This window comes from Netta rufina, assembly GCF_964035555.1.
Source record: "Netta rufina genome assembly, chromosome: 15".
Taxonomy (NCBI): domain Eukaryota; kingdom Metazoa; phylum Chordata; class Aves; order Anseriformes; family Anatidae; genus Netta; species Netta rufina.
In genome coordinates this window covers 14,791,284-14,806,830 of record NC_140138.1, presented here as the reverse complement: position 1 = coordinate 14,806,830, position 15,547 = coordinate 14,791,284, and the positions used below count along the sequence as shown (strand labels likewise).

Genomic DNA, 15,547 nt, shown 5'->3' with positions numbered 1-15,547 from the left:
TCGCACCGGGAAAAGACGCGGAGCGGCGGCGGGCGAGGAGGCGCTGAGCGGGCAGCCCCGCGGCGGGGGCCTCGCGGGGCGGGCTCTGAGTGGGCGGAGCGGGCTCCGAGGGGGCGGGGCGCGAGGGGGGCGGCTTCCGCTTCCGGGTCGGCGCTGGGGGCCGGGGGGGCCGCGCTGCAGCCGCCATCGCCGCGATGCCGAAAGGAGGTGGGGGCGGGGCGGCCGGTTCGGCTTTTATTTCATTTTTTTCCCTTTAATTTATTTATTTGGGGTCATTTATGAGGCGTTGGGGGCCGGGCCGGGGCAGCAGCCGCGAGTCGGGGCCGGGCCGGGGCCCCCCTGAGGCGCTGGGGCCTTGTGGGGGGGGGGCTGGGCGCTGGGGGCTCCCCTGGGATGGGCTCAGAATGCCGGGTTTGGGGGTTTTTTGTTATTTTTTGTTATTTTTTGGGGTCTGTGTGGAGCCGGGCGTTGGGCTCGGCGAGCCCGCCGGGCGTCCCCCAGCGGGGGCTATTCTATGGAAACAAATACCGGATTATTTCAGCTTTTCCACCCGTTTTAATGGTTTTAATCAGAATTTAATGCTCCGGATTGACCCTGCAGGCGCGGAGCAGCCGCCCCTGTCACCGCAGCACCCCCCCAGCATCTCGCTGTGTTCAAATAGTGCCCAGTGCGGGGGGCTGGGCGCCTCCCCGCTGTTTCACCGAGGTGCCCGGGGGGCAGCCCCACGGCTGATTCTCTCTGATTTGTTTGTTTTCAAGCTTTTCTGTAAACTAATTCATTTAGAGCTGCTTTTTCCCCCTTTTTTGTATGGCTATATCCAGCGATCAGGCTTCTGTCTTCTCCAGTTCTGGTCCTGGTGTAGGGTCCGGGCAGGGAGGCTGCTGGCAGCTGCTGAGCTTGTAGCGAGCGCTGAGGCAGGCCAGGTGGATTTTCTCGGCGCCACGTGGGGTGTCACGTACCCTGGCGGTGTTCCTTTCAGAGCGATGTCACTTGCTGGGCAGGGACGTGATGGCTCCGGCGCTGCCTTGGAGCTTGAGTTCCCCACGTGTGTCAGTGGTGCCACGTGGGGTGGCTGGGAATGGGGAGAACAGGGCTTGGGGGGCAGCAGTGCCCTGGTTGTGCTGGTGGGTGAGTGCCCGTGAGCTTCCAGAACTGATTGTAGAGAGTTGTGCTCCCTGCCCTTCCCCATTTAGTGCCAGAAAACCATCTCGGGGGGGCTCAGGAAGGCTTCAGAGGGGCGTTTTGAGAGAATTTCCTCCATGGCTCAGCTTTTACCAAGCTAAAACATACGAAAATTGGTCTGTGCTCATTTTCTGAGCCAGAACTGGTCAGAAAATGAATTCCCAAAACCCTCAAGGGCTGCCTCAGAGAGCCTGACAAACGCAGCCAGGCGTGGCCGTGACGCCGGGTCGGGCAGTGATGGGTTTGCCCCGTAAGGAGGGACATCCACGCCGTCCCTTTCCCCTCTCCACACCGTTTGGAGGTCTCGTTGTCCTCAGCAGGTGGGAAGGGAGAGGAGCAGGAGGTTTTGCGGGCTGCAGGATGCCTGCAGGAGCAGGGCCCCCTCACACGAGCTGCTGGGCTTTTGCTGATCTCACCCAGCGGCTGCACCCCGCGCTCTCCAGCTTGCTTTTGCCAGCAGCTCTCAGCTCTGACGACAGAAGCAGAGCAGCCGCCCGCAGGAAGCATGAAGGGCTTCACGATTCCACGGCAAAACCCCCAGCATCGTGCTCTGGAGAGCTGAGCGGGCCGCCCAGCAGAGCCCCCTCTCCCTTCTGACCGATTTCTGCCGCTCGTTTTAGTGCTTTATAAGGGAAACCAAAAACATGGAGGCTCCTTTTACGAGTTGCTCTCGCTCCCATTCCCGAAGCTTTTCTCCAATTGGCTCCCCGGGCTCCCTTGGCACAGCCTCAGCTCAGGGAGGGGCCGAGGAGCTGCTGGGAGCTGCTGCCACCACACGAACGCACCGGGATCCCTGCCGGGGAGGGAACAGGAGCAGGGCTGGGGCTGGGAACAGCTCAGCAGCCCGGGAGGGGAATCAGAGAAGCCACAGGCTTCACCGAGGGTGGCAAATCCACTGTGACTCTTTTTTTTTTCCTTTGGATTCTGTTTGGGCTTGTCCTGTGTGTGCTGAAAATGCAGAGCGTGTGCTGCAGGAGGAGCCAAGCTTTTTGGAAGCTCATCGCCAAACCATTTATTAATTCTTTTAATTTATTTTTTTCTTGTACAGGTAGAAAAGGAGGCCACAAAGGCCGGGCAAGACAGTACACGAGTCCTGAAGAGATCGATGCGCAGCTCCAAGCAGAAAAGCAGAAGGCAAGGGTAGGTGCTTACTGTGAGAACTCCAGGCTTGATTTGCAGCTCATGATGTGAATTCTGAATACCAGTGCCTGGGGAGGCTGCAAGGTGGGATCCAGTCGAGTTCCTCGTGGAAGTGAGGCCAGGCTGACCGTCCATCAGCAATCTGAAGGTTAAAGGATGAGGACGATGGTTGCACAGCAGCTCTAGGCATCTTTTCCTCCCGTAATTCATCATTCTGGTCTTCAGCATACGCTCGTTCCTCACTCCTGCTCTGCAGCTTGGCTGTTTAGAAAAGGGGCTCGCGCCCTGACAGCTTTCATTTCTTGAAAACAGCATATTTGACCCTTTTCTACTTTTAATGAACTAAATTCCTTTAACTTCTTTCTTTACACAAGGTTTTCTTGTTTGCCTCCGGGAGAAATACCAGATTTTTCTGGTGTGAGCTTTTTTTTGTGCATTTTAACCCCCAGCACGGGTTTGTAAGTCCGCCTTCCCCTGCAGCTACCGGGCTGGCCTTACAAAAACCACGACTGCTTTCTGCAGCACTTGCTCTCTTGCGTTGCCAAATTATCCCATGAACGATGCCACTCACTGCTCTTCTCTGAGACTTCCTGAAAGTGCTGCCTAAGCCTGAATTCACGATTCCAGCTGAAACCTCACGGCACTGACTGCAGTGGGATAATTATACCCTGTGTAGGAAACACTGATGAGTAAATCCCAGAAAAAGATTACCCATCCAAGCTGTTACGAGCCATATTGTTGACTCCTTTTGAATGTTTTGACCAGCTGTAACTCGAGATGATTGCGTGGTTTGCTGCTTAGCCAGATATTCTGATTTTGTGTCACATTTCTTACCCTGTAACTCCTCTCGGTTTGTTTTCTGATTCCACCTTCCTGGCTTCGTGCCATCCTTGCAGTTACTGAAGCCACTCACGGTTCAGCTCCTGTTTTCCAAAAGGAGTTCAGCTCCTTGCTTGCACGGTGTCATTCACAAACTTTGAACTCACAAACCTTTCCTCCATCCAAGTCGTTAATAAAAATACCAAGTGGGAACAGAACAGAACGAGCCGTGGCAGGGCCCCACGTGAGATGTCTGTCTGCTTTTATAAAAACAAAAACACAACAACCCTCAGAGGACCGCTTTTTGAGGATTTTTTTCTGCTGTGATCATCCAAGGCACATAGTGATGGTTACATCCAGCCCAGTTTTATTAGGGGAAGTTTGTAAACACTTAAAATTAGTCCTCCTCCTGCCCATAGCCCCTCTGCTTTGCCAGTTGCTCTGATTAGGGATATTTAATAATGGTAAAGCAAGCTCTTCACACCCATGTTAGTTTCCCTAATCTCATCTTCTAATGATTTACAAATTAATTCCTAAATTATGATTAGCAAAAGCTGTGCTGGAAAGGCTGCAATTTCTTGTATTTCCACTAGAAACACCGTTCTAGTTGATGTCTGGCAATTTTCTCTTTATTTTTTTTTTTATCTGGACCTACGCTGGGATCCATCATGCCACATCTGTGTAGCTTCTGGTCCCTCAGAGACCGTGCAGTGAAAATTCAGGCCAAAATTCTCCTGGAGATCCTTCATTTGGGGAAAGTAAAGTGCCAGTTCTGTCTTGTACAATGGTTTTCCTGGCCTGTTATGTAGAGAGAGCAGCAGAATTGCTTGGAGGAGATTTGTTGGGGCAGGTGATGCTCACTGAACCATGGTGAGAATGAGCTCTCGTTCTGGTAGAGCGAGGCAGCCCTGGTGGGCCGTGTCAGGAGCAGCAGTGCTTGGAGCTGTGCATCATTCCCCCAAAATGATCTCGTTTAAGAGTCCCTGGGAATTTTATTGACGTGTTTTCTTCCTGTGATTTCTGTAGGAAGAAGAGGAGCAAGAAGAGGGAGGCGAAGGAGCAACAGGGGACCCCAAAAAGGAGAAGAAGTCTTTAGATTCAGATGAGAGTGATGAAGATGACGAGGACTATCAGGTAGTGCAATTCTCAGGGCATGAAATGCATTTGCTTGGAGTTCTCTTTCAGAGCTGTCTACAGTAAATCTTTTATGGAATAACTACTTTAAGAAGCCAAAAAAAAACCACCAACAAACACCTTACTTGACTCCGTTTTGTCCTCAGAGGGATAATTTTTGTATTTTTAAGTGAAATGCAAAGGCAAAATCATCTTCAAAGAACAGCGAAGATGTTTGGTGGTTATAAATCCTGGCTCACAAATGGTTTTGCTGTCCGGTGGTGAAACAACCTTGAATTCTTCTTTTGGGGTGTGGTGCAGGGTATTTGATGCCAGAATATGGCAGGACAGAGCTTCTTACCTTTCCTCTTCTTCTTAAACCTTAGCAAAAGCGCAAAGGCGTGGAAGGGTTGATAGACATCGAGAATCCCAATCGTGTAATTCAGACAACCAAAAAAGTAACTCAGCTGGACCTGGATGGACCCAAGGAACTCTCGCGACGAGAGCGGTGAGTGTTCCTGCTGCCTCGGGGGGAGCTGGCGTGGTCCTGGGGTTTCACACATGCTGCTGGCAGCAGCTTAGTGTGGAGAAGTGTCTCCCTGCTGCCTGTGCGTTGGTGTTTCAGGGAAGCCCTTCATCCGTGTTGCCCTCTAAAGCTGACACTGAGCAGCAGCAAAGAGTCAGGCAGGATTCACTTCATTTCAAAATATCTCCTTACAAACTTTTCAGAATTCCTCTGGCTTCTGGGAGTGGCTGTGTCTACCCTGGGGTCTGGCAGCTCAGCCCGATGTGCTGAGTGAAGTTTGTTGCTGTGAAGCAGACACAGGCTGTTTCTCTCCTGAAGTTTTATGCCAAAAATCAGGTGTAACCAAAATCCATTAACCAAAGGTCACGCTGGGATCTACTCTAATCTCGCTACAAGAGGTGCCCTAGTGGCAGGTGGCGGTTTCCCAGACTCCTGGGTTCATGGTGAAATTTGTGCCTGATGAATAAGATGAGAAGCTAAATTTAATCTCCTGGTTTCATTTATTTGGAATAGATCGTTTAAGTTTGATTAGTTGGGATAGATTCCTTCAGCAGAAGTACCCTTGAGGTGTATTTCTGGGGAAAATGTTACAGTGCTGCGTAGTCTGGGGCTAATTCATTTGACCTTGCTGTGTATCAGTGCTCTTATTTAGCTGAAGGTAGAAATTCCTCGGCTTCTCATCATCCCTGCAACAGATGTAACGCCCTTCAAAACTGGTGACAGGGTCCCCCAGCCTCTACAGGCAGCCCAGCTCTGTACTCAGCTTCCTCCCCAGTCAGAAAACCTCCCCTGGTGTCTGTCAGTGCCTGGATGCTCACCGGGGTTCTGTAATCATTGGTGTGTTTCGCTCAAACAGGGAGGAGATCGAGAAACAAAAGGCAAAAGAAAGATACATGAAAATGCACCTAGCTGGTAAAACAGAGCAAGCGAAGGCAGATCTCGCCCGACTAGCCATCATCCGGAAGCAAAGGGAAGAAGCTGCCAGAAAGAAAGAAGAGGAAAGAAAAGGTTAGAGAGTAATTAATCCTATTACTTCTCTTTTTTCAATGGCTGTGCTGCCGTGAGGTATGGTTTCTGCTATCACATGTCGTGGTCCCTCATCGCCTGAGACCGCGTGGTGTTGCTGAGTGTCCTTGTGACTCCTCTCATCAAAACTAGGTTCAGCTGGTTCACTCTTATAAAGCTCTAGGGTGTCTGAATAGGGAGCAGGCAAGGAGAGAAGGGAATTGCTCTTGATACCCACATTGTCTGCAGCCTCCCAGGCAATGCTAGCTCTGATTTGGGGATTTATCAAGTTCCTTTTGGTGGATGCACGCTGGGGATCCAGGCTGCACGGTGAATTTGCAGCTCTCCTCCCCTGTTGGGATTTCCTCTTCAGCTCTGATAGACGAGAACCAGAACCCTGATGGCTGTGTTCCCAGTGACCTCCACAGGGAAATTTGTGTGTCAGCATCGGGGTGGTTTGGGGAAGCCTGAAGGGAAGCCAGGGACAGGGAGGGCTGCTCCCGCGTAGCCTGGAGGGAGCAGGACTTAGTGGGGAGGGTCAAAACTTTTCCCCAGTCACTTTGCTGCACGTGGCTAGCAAGAATTCATTCTCCAGGGCTGCCACCAGCCCCGATGTGCGCCGTGAGACGCTGACACCTCTGTTCTTTCCCTCCTCCAGCAAAAGACGAAGCGGCGATGGCAGGTAAAAGACTGCAGTCCCTGTCCCTTAACAAGTAAGCGCGGGACGTGCAAGAGGAGGAATCGCCAGGAAGCCGTGCCTGGTGCCTGCCAGGAACTCTGTCGTGTTGCACACCACAGGTGCCACGCAGGGTACACTGCGGCACCGAAGCCACCTCCACCTCCAAGAGACACTGACGATGTGTTTGTCTTCATCCTGGCACAGATTTCCATTTGGGGTTAGGGGCAGCTGCTATCTTCGGTGCAGAACTGTGCTGAACAGCAATTCTCTGTAACAGTTTGAAAACCTGAATGTTTTTGCTGTTTTTAGGATTAAGAACTCATAGATTGGGGGGGGGGCTTGGGGGGGGCGGGGGCAGGGGCGGGAGGGAGCTGTGCGGGAGGGGAGATGCTTTAAATATTAGATTGCAAGAAAATAGATTGTGGGGTCATTGCGGGGTGGGGCATATGGGGTGGGGAACTTTGACTTGCTCATGAAAACCCAAAGGATAACGTATCTGGGGAATCCTTTTGGGCAAACGGCCCATAAAATTTCGCTGCAGGGTGTTGCAGTATAACCGAGAGCCTGACTTCATGGACATCTGGAGTGCTGTTCCTTCCCGTTTTCATCCCTCCTCTCTTGCAGCCGGTCTCCCCCCTTTTCCCTCCTCTTCATTATTTTGTTTCTTCTCCTGATTAGGGATAGTGCCAGTTTTTAACCACATCATCCTTTGTTTAAAGGAAAAAAAAAAAAACACATCATTAATTGTATCAGACCCAGATGGAGAAAAAAAAAAAAAAAGCTCGATAAAGGTGAAAAAGGAAAAAGAAACGACAAAACTTGTATATTTGGCTGATTAAAATGTAAATTATAACTGCTCTCTCCTTGTCTCGTGTGTGTGTGTGTGTAAACGAAGCCGTGTGTTCAGGCGGCTGCGATGCACGGTGTGGTGACAGCCTGGCGGTTTGGTGACTTCTGTGGCTGCTGCTTTGCCTCTTCTCTGCTCTCGGTGGTGGTGAATTTGGCTCAGGGTTCGGGAGCTCTATCAGCAGGTGCAGCCTGAAGGCACAAAGCTTTTCCTCTCCATCTCCTCTTGCACAATCTGGTTGCGGCGGTGGAGCAAACGATTTTACCTTCGGGCTGCCGCCTGGCCCAGTCAGTGGCAGGAGGGACAGCTGAGGATGCAGGAGGACAAACGCTGCCATTTATTGTGTGTGACCCTGCCGTGTCTGCAAGGACTCTGCTGGGAGGATGTGGCAGAGAGATGTGCCGTGGGGAACCTCACTGTGAGCTCAAACCACAGGGGGAATTCACTTTTTTGGTACAGGGAGGCTGGGTCAGCTCTGCACGGGGATAAAGGCAGGGAAAGGCATAAACCCAAAGCATGATTTGAGAGGAACTCTTGCCTGGCCACCTTTTCCAAGCACTTAATCTCTACTTGATGCCCTGTGCTCATTGTTTAGCACCTGCAATCAAACCCTGTTTTGAAATGCACAAGTATTTATCCACTTCTCTTATAGCTTCTGAAAAGGGTCCCGTATCCTTGGTGCTCAGGAACAGCAGAGGGGCTTTGTTTTCCTGCTGTGATGAGGGACTGTTCGTATCCTGAGTGAGAGCTGGATTTAGCAGCTGGGCACACTGCAACCAAAGGTGCCAGCCGGCCGGTGATACCGAGCTGAAAAGGGCCAGGTTGGTTCAGCTTAAAAAAATAAAAAAAAAAGGAGCAAAACCATCGTTGGATATACACAGGAAAAAAAAAATCTCTGCTTTATTTATTTTTTTTTTTACTTCTTTAAGCGACGTATGACCAGCATCAGTTAGGATGGTAACAAAAATAGTAAAAAATAACAAATGAAACCACCTTTATCTTCGTGTCAGAGCAGCCGCGGGGCTGGCTGGCAGCCGGGGGAGCGCGGGCGGCTCGCGGGGGGCTCGCGTGGCGCTGGGACAAAGCAGGCAGAGCAGCGGAGCAGGGGGGGGCTGGCGGCCGGACACCTTCCCGGCTGCCTCCTTCATTTGATCTTGAGGTCCTTCAGCGCCGACTCCAGGCTCTGGAACGAAACGAGGGGTCGGTGACCGCCTGCGTGTGGCTTTCCAAGGCAAGCAGAGCCCTGGGGGTGGGTGGGGGGTAAAAGGGGGCTGTCCCCTGGGGTGGCTGCTGCTGGTGGAACCGGGAGGTCCCAACTTGGTCTTGTTTAAGCCCATTTTTCAAGCCCTGAGGGCAAAAATTGAAGCCAGGAGAGGGTGCTCGATGCCTGCGCAAGGGGATGGATGCCCCAGCCCGGCTGGCTACACCCCCCCTCTGATGGTGAGCAGGAAAGTGCCCCCCACCAAACCCCGGCTCGAAGGAGATCCCAGACAGGACCCCAGGGACACGACGCCCCCTTCCTGAGCGCACCGAGGGGGCACTGGTTGCAATTAGAGCTCTGGCTGATGAGGGTTTGGCGCTGGATGCTCCCAGCTGGGGGGGGGACAATGGGGACACCTCACCTTGACGTCCCAGATGCTCATGCCGCCGTCCATCCCCGTGGTGCAGAACTGCGAGCAGTTGGCTTTCCCCCCCCACCAGCACGGAGATCTGGCTGTGGGGCACAAAGGAGCAGCGGGGGGGGTCAGCCTGGAGCCCTCGGGGATGCCCGGACCACCCCAAATCCCCCCAGGGATCCTCCAGGGCAGGACAGGAGCACAGCCAGGGGATGATGCTCTGGGTCCAGCACCCTCAGGGTGACCCAGAGCCAAATCTGTCCCCCCCCCCAGCCCTCCCCGTCGTGCACCTGATGCTGTTCTTGTGCACGGTGTCCAGCGTGGCGTTGGAGGTGTCCGAGCTCGCTTTCTTATCCAGGTTCTGGAAGCGCTCGCGGGCGGTGAGGCCGCGCTGGGAGCTCTGCTTGGGGACGTCCAGCTTCCCCCCGAAGGTCAGCGCGCCCTGGCCCTCCTCGTAGGTGAACAGCATGGGGTAGCAGTCGTGGCCCTGGTAGGGGGGGAGACGCAGCCCCGCTCAGCACCACCCCGGTGTGGCGCCCACCCTCAAAGCCAGCCCGGACTCACCGCGGCCACCAGGCTGTTCTCGGTGATGAAGGTGACGGCCAGGAGGGGAAGGGTCTCGGTGCAGAGGGAGGCGACGCTGCGAGGGAGAGCAAGCCGTAAAAAGGGAGACAAGGCCCTGTGCTGAGCCTGGCACAACTCATGACATGGGTGGAAGAGCCTCCTCCTCCTCCTCCTCCTCTTCCTCCTCTTCCTCCTCCTCCTCCATCCAGCACTACTCAGTCCTTCCCCACCTCCCCATGCTGTCTCCATCTCTCCATCACTTTGGGGTTCACCCCAGCTCCCCAAACCCACGCAGCCACAAATCCCCACGCCCCGTAGCCCACCCCGTGGTGGCATCCACGGCAAAACTCCCCTCACCAGCTCCCCCCCGTGCCCTCTCTCCACACCCCAGCCCTCCTTACGCCATCTTCTTGTTGGCGTCGGCGAGGCAGAGCGTGCTGTCGTGGCTCACCCAGGCCACGCGGGCGCCGCTGGCCGAGAAGCAGATGCTGTGCACCCACCCGCAGCTGCTGCTCGACTCGAACATCAGCTCCCCGAAGGGCATCTTGGAGCCCCACGGCGTGGGGCTCGGCCGCTCCTCCACCTCCTTGATGTAGGCGGAGAAGATCCTGGCGAGGGGAAAGAGAATGAGCCGTGAGGTTCCCCCGGCCTCTGTCCCATGCTGTGTCGGGATGGGGACCCCCCCCTGCACCATCCCTGGGGTCCCCCCCTCGCTGTCCCCCTGCCCCTCACCGGCACTTGAAGTCGCAGGAGCCGGCGGCCAGGAGGACGTTGTTGGGGTGCCAGTCCAGGCTGAGCACCGTCGAGCGGATGGGCTTCTTGATGTGCTTGCAGACCCACCTGCAGGGAGAGCAGCGGCGTTGGTGTCCCCCCAAAATAGCCCCCAGGCACCCCCCCCGGGCTGGCGGAGGGCTGGGGGTGGTCAGGGCTCTGGGTGTCCCCTCAGGAACTGCTCTGGGCCACCAGGCTGTGACAGCAGCCAGGCACGGGGAGTGCAACAACCCCCATAGTGGGTTTTGGGCACCTCTCTCCATCTCCCCATCAGTCTCCTCATCTACCTCCTCCTCCATCTCCCCCATCTCCTCCTGTATCACCTCCACATCCTCGTGTCTCCTACCACCCAACCCAACCCAACCCAACCCAACCCAACCCAACCCAACCCAACCCAACCCAACCCAACCCAACCCAACCCAACCATCCATCATCTCCTCATCCACCCACCCACCTCCCCACCCACCTATTTCCCCCGTCCCACCCCAAAGGACCCCACGAGCCCCCGGCCGAGCCCCACCAGTCGTTCTCCTGCTCGAAGTAGCAGATGGAGATGAGCCGGGAGCCGCTGCCCACGGCGAATTTGTTCTCCTTGGGGGACCACTTGACGCAGCGGGCGGCCCGGTTGATCCGCAGGATGACCAGGGTGGGCTTCCAGACGTTGCCCTTCAGGGTCCAGACGTAGGCGTTGCGGTCGGTCCCGCAGGTCACCAGCCGGTTGCTCTCAGGGGCCCAGTCGATGCCTGGAAGGCAGAAGGGGAGGTGGTGGCACGGGGGGAGCCGTGGGGATGGGATGGGGACGGGCCACGTGGGGATGGAGGTCACCCGAAGGCAGAGATGTTCTGCCTGCTCTCTGACCCCGAGTCCCTCTCTGTCCTACTCCTCCATGCCATGCCTCCCACCTCTTCCCATCCCAACCCATCCCATCCTATGCCATCCCATCCATCCATCCTGTCCCGTCCCATCCCATCCCTCCCACCTCTTCCCAACCCATCCCATCCCATCCATCCTGTCCCGTCCCATCTCATCCTATCCATCCCACCTCTTCCCATCCCATCCTATCCTATTTCATCCATCCCATCCCTCCCACCTCTTCCCATCCCATCCCAACCCATCCCATCCGATTCCATCCATCCCATCCCATTCCATCCCATCCATCCAGTCCCATCCCATCCCTCCCACCTCTTCCCATCCCATCCTATCCCATTCCATCCTATCCATCCAGTCCCATCCCATCCCTCCCACCTCTTCCCACCCCACCCCACCCCATCCCATCCCCGGGCACCCTCTGACCCCTGGGATCAGGCCCCAGGAGCACCACACTCAACCAGCTCCCTCTCCACCCTCTCCGCCACCCCATCCCGAATCCTCTGCTGCCACCGAGTGGGGCTGGGACCCGGCCATCCCCATCCCCGTCCCCGTCCCCTCAGCCCCCGGTTCTCACCCGTCACCTGCCCGTTGTGCTCCTTCAGCTCGTGCACCTTGCTCCACTTGGCGCCGTCCTTGCGGTAGATGTGCACCTCGTGGTTGTTGGGGCACAGGGCGATCTCTGGGGGGGGGGGACAGCGGCCGGGGCAGGGCCCCCACCCGGGTCACGGCTCTGCTGGTGGCGGGGACAGGCTCCCTGTGTCCCCAGTGTCCCCGTCACCCCGGCTCGGTGGGGTTTGCCCGGCCCCATGGGCCCTAAAGCGGCGATGTGGTCCCAGGGGACCCGTGGGATGGGATGGGACGGGATGTTTTGGGATGTTTTGGGACGTTTTGGGATGTTTTGGGACATTTTGGGATGTTGTTTTGGGACAGCTGCGGGTGCTCATCGCCTGCCTGGCCCCATCCTGCCCCGCCTGCCCGGCACAGAAAGCCCTTTTTGTTCTCTCCCACATCCCCCGCTCCAAGGCCGGGAAATGCCATCGGTCATGAATCACCCGCACAGCTCCTCCGCTCTGCTCCGCTCCTCTCCGCTCTCCTCCTCAGCGCCTCGCCATCCCTCCCCGTGCTGACACCCCCTGCGTGGTCTCCATCCCATCAGCAGGACCGAGGCGGGGAAGGGGGACACCTCTCGTCCCCAAAACCCATCCACAGCAGGACCCACGTCTCCAAATCCAGCCCCACACCATCCTAGGGGACATCGCTCAGCCCCGGCGGGGATGCGGGGTGCCTGTGCCCACCCCGGTGTATCTGATGATTCCCTGAGGATTTGGGGATTTGGGCCCTGGTGTGAGGAGGTCCCGGTGGGGTCGGGGTCAGTACTTACGGGTCCGGTCCTTGTTCCAGGCGTGGCAGCTGATGGGCTCCAGCAGGAAGCTGTGGTAGGCCATGGCGAGCTCGCTGCGGGTGGGACAAGAGCTCAGGATGCTCCTCCGGCCACGGGGACAACCCCAGTGGGACACGTCCCCTTTCCACCCCCCAAAAAAAAAAATTCCCCTGGAAGGGGCTTCCCAAGCTCACCGCCTGCCTGAGCAAGGCCAGGACCAACCCCCCCCAGCCCCACAGTCTCTGACAGGAGCCCAGAGAGGCTGGAGGAAGCGGGGGCTCCCTGATAACACCCTGATAACACCCTGATAACGCAGGAAGGCAGCGAGGGGACGGCTCCCGGCCACTTCCTAACCACGTTGGCACAGCCAGCAGCCACCCGGGCACCCCGAGACCCCGCTGCCAGCCCCGAGCCCACCGTGGGGTCCCCAGGGTGCTCAGCATCCCCTCCCTCTGCCTGCTCCACCACGCTCCCTCCCCGCCTCTCATTTCGGGAGAGCCAAAGGCGCCGGGCGGCGGAGGCGCCTCCGTCCCATCCCGTGACTAATCCCTTCCCCTGGCCGCTGCCAGGAGCTGTGGGATGGGGCGGTGGCACGGTGCTGAGCTCCCCGTGCCTCCCAGAACGGTGCTGGGGGCAGCCCCTCGGCCACGGGGCTGGGGTAACGCAGCGAATTTGGGGGGCACCCAGGCAAAAGGTAAAGGGGGAAGGGTTTTGGTGTTTTGGGAACGCTCCCAGAGCATTGCTGGTTTTATTCTGGCAACTAAAAACCTGGCAGGGGAAGGAAAGAAGTCCCTCCTAGCTCCGTCCCTTGGGCGGAAAGGAAATCTGGAGCTCCACCACCTGAGAAATCCCGGTGGTGATGCGGGGTGTGCACCCTGCCCCTACACACCCCAAAAACACCCGACCCCACTGGGGATGGACGTGGGCATCCCCCTGACCCAGCTCCGCGGGTGCTGTGGGGTTTCAGGCACCCATGGGTGGGTGCAGGCCCCCTCCTGGAGCTCCCCCCTTGGTGCCTCTGAGCCTCGGAGGGTTTTTTTGCCCAGCTGAGCACCGCCACCAGCACCCAAGTGTGAGCCTCGCTTTGTGCCCCCCAGCACACCCCGGTGCAGCTTCACCCCAAAAACCTCGCCCTGAGCCCGGAGGAGACCCGGCAGCCCCCAAGGGGACGGAGCTGCACCACCAACACCGAATAAAACCGATGGATGGGGGCCGTGCTGCTGGATTGCAAAAGATCTGGAGCAGAAAAATGTGCTGCATCGGGCTGACAGCGCTCCGGGGCGGGAGGCAGGGGCGCGAGGCATCGATTTCCTGCTGAAATGTGCTGTAAGGAAACAGCAATGCCTTCTTTTTTTTTTTTTTTTTTTTTTTTTTCTCTTTTTTTTTGGTGGGTTTGGATGCTCCGAGGCCTGGGAAGCTGCCCGCTTCTCCCTCCTCCTCGCTGGGCTCATTTTTCACGCTCAGCCCCAGCTCTGCCGGGCAGGGCTCCGCTGCCGAGCCGTCGGAGCGGGGAGCGGAAGCTCTCAAGAAAGAAACTCGGCTTTCGGCCGCGGCTGCACCCGTCAGCAGCTTACGTCTCCTTCCCGCAGCGGCCGGGCTGGCAGCCTCGCTGCTCCCCTGCTCACGTCCCAGCCAGAGCTGTGCAGGGAGATGCCCCAAAATCCGGGGCTGCCCTCGTCCCCTGCTTCCCCTGCTCGGACGCAGAGGATCTGGAGGGAGGGAAGGGGCTTTTTGGGGAGAACAGAAGGCAGGACTGGGGCTGCTGCAGCTCAGTTATCTTCCCCACTCAGCCCCGAGGCGCCGAGAAGTTGGGAAACATCCTTGGAGGAGATAACCAAACCTTGGCAGGGGCCGAGCGGGAGGAAGCCGCGCGCTGGAGCTGCTCCGTTTTCACTTCTGCCCGAGCCACCGAGCCTGGCGTGCAGCCACCAGCCCCCCCCAGCACCCCTCATCCTCTGCCGAGCCCCGAGGCCGAAGCACGGTCCCCCCCGAGCACCCTTTTCCTCCCCGTGGTGCCTGTGGGGTGTCACCCATCCCGGTGCAACCATCCCAGGGGGGACACCCGTCCCTGTGCCTCGCTGTCGGTGCGGGTACCCCAGGAGCCAGCCCGGCCTTGGGGAGCCATCGATGCCCCCCAGGCACGCAGGGGGCAAGCAAGGGGCAGCTCCAACCCTCCTCTTCCTCATCCTGGGCAAAGCTGGAGGCTGCTGGTGGCCGGGGAGGCGAGGACACATTGCCCCCAGCTCCCGCTCTGCTGCCCCCAGCCCCTCCGGGGGCACCCTCCCCAGCACCCCAAACCTCCCCAGCCTCAGACAAGATAACAACCCCCAAAACTCGCCATCAAAACTGGAAACAACCCCCCGAACCACCACCACGGGGACAAAACCCAGCGGCGAGGCGCTGCCTCAACCCACCCCAGCCCCAAATTGGCCCCAATCCCATCAGGGCTTCGCCCCCTCCCCAAATTCAGCAGCCGGGGCGCGAGGTGCCCCCAGGGCGCAGCCGGCTCTCCCGACAACCTCCCCGCTCCTTACCTCGGAGTTCGTGGACTCTGGGCAGTCGACACGAACCGGGCAGCAGGCAGGGAGCAAGCGAGCGAGCGAGGGGGAGTTGCTGGCTGCCCCGCGGAGGCAGCCCGACTTCCCTTTTCCTCTCCGAGAAACGCAACCACTTCCTCAACGTGGGCGTTGGGGGAGCGCGGAGCTGCTCGGCGGCCGCCCTGCCCCTGCCAGCACCGAGGCCTCTCGGCCGCCGCACGTGGACGGGCTGCCGGCCACGCCGCCGCCCCGGGATGCTCCTGGAGATGCAGGAGGACCGCAGCCCACCTCGTGCCAGAGCCCACCCGCGGGGAGAAGCGCGTGGCAGCGGCGCACGGGGAGGTTTGGGGCTCAGCAGGACCTCGCCGTGCTGGGTGCCGGTTCCTGCATCCCGCTGGGCGCAGTGGGACCGAGGCGGCTGCACCGTGCGCCTACGCCCCCCTGCACCCCTTTATTTTTTTCTCCTGTTTCAGGGCCAGCTGGTTTCAATCCCGTTC

At 57.8% G+C, this 15,547-nt stretch overlaps 2 protein-coding genes across 2 annotated transcripts; one reads left to right on the top strand and one right to left on the bottom strand.

The window, feature by feature from the left end:
• Positions 1 to 144: 144 nt before the first annotated feature.
• PDAP1 (PDGFA associated protein 1) lies at positions 145 to 6,790 on the top strand. The gene is made up of 6 exons (XM_084295837.1): positions 145 to 207; positions 2,231 to 2,322; positions 4,168 to 4,275; positions 4,641 to 4,762; positions 5,637 to 5,788; positions 6,444 to 6,790. The coding sequence occupies exons 1-6, from the start codon at positions 195 to 197 to the stop codon at positions 6,500 to 6,502; spliced, it is 546 nt and encodes a 181-aa protein (XP_084151963.1). The 5' UTR covers positions 145 to 194; the 3' UTR covers positions 6,503 to 6,790.
• A 1,530-nt stretch (positions 6,791 to 8,320) lies between these two features.
• Positions 8,321 to 15,237, bottom strand: ARPC1B (actin related protein 2/3 complex subunit 1B). Its single transcript, XM_084296280.1, is given in 11 exon segments — positions 8,321 to 8,494; positions 8,934 to 9,005; positions 9,007 to 9,025; positions 9,218 to 9,414; positions 9,492 to 9,567; positions 9,893 to 10,099; positions 10,224 to 10,331; positions 10,783 to 11,005; positions 11,707 to 11,811; positions 12,514 to 12,587; positions 15,048 to 15,237. Coding segments are annotated over 10 exon segments (1,110 nt in total). The 5' UTR covers positions 12,578 to 12,587; positions 15,048 to 15,237; the 3' UTR covers positions 8,321 to 8,455.
• Positions 15,238 to 15,547: the final 310 nt, after the last annotated feature.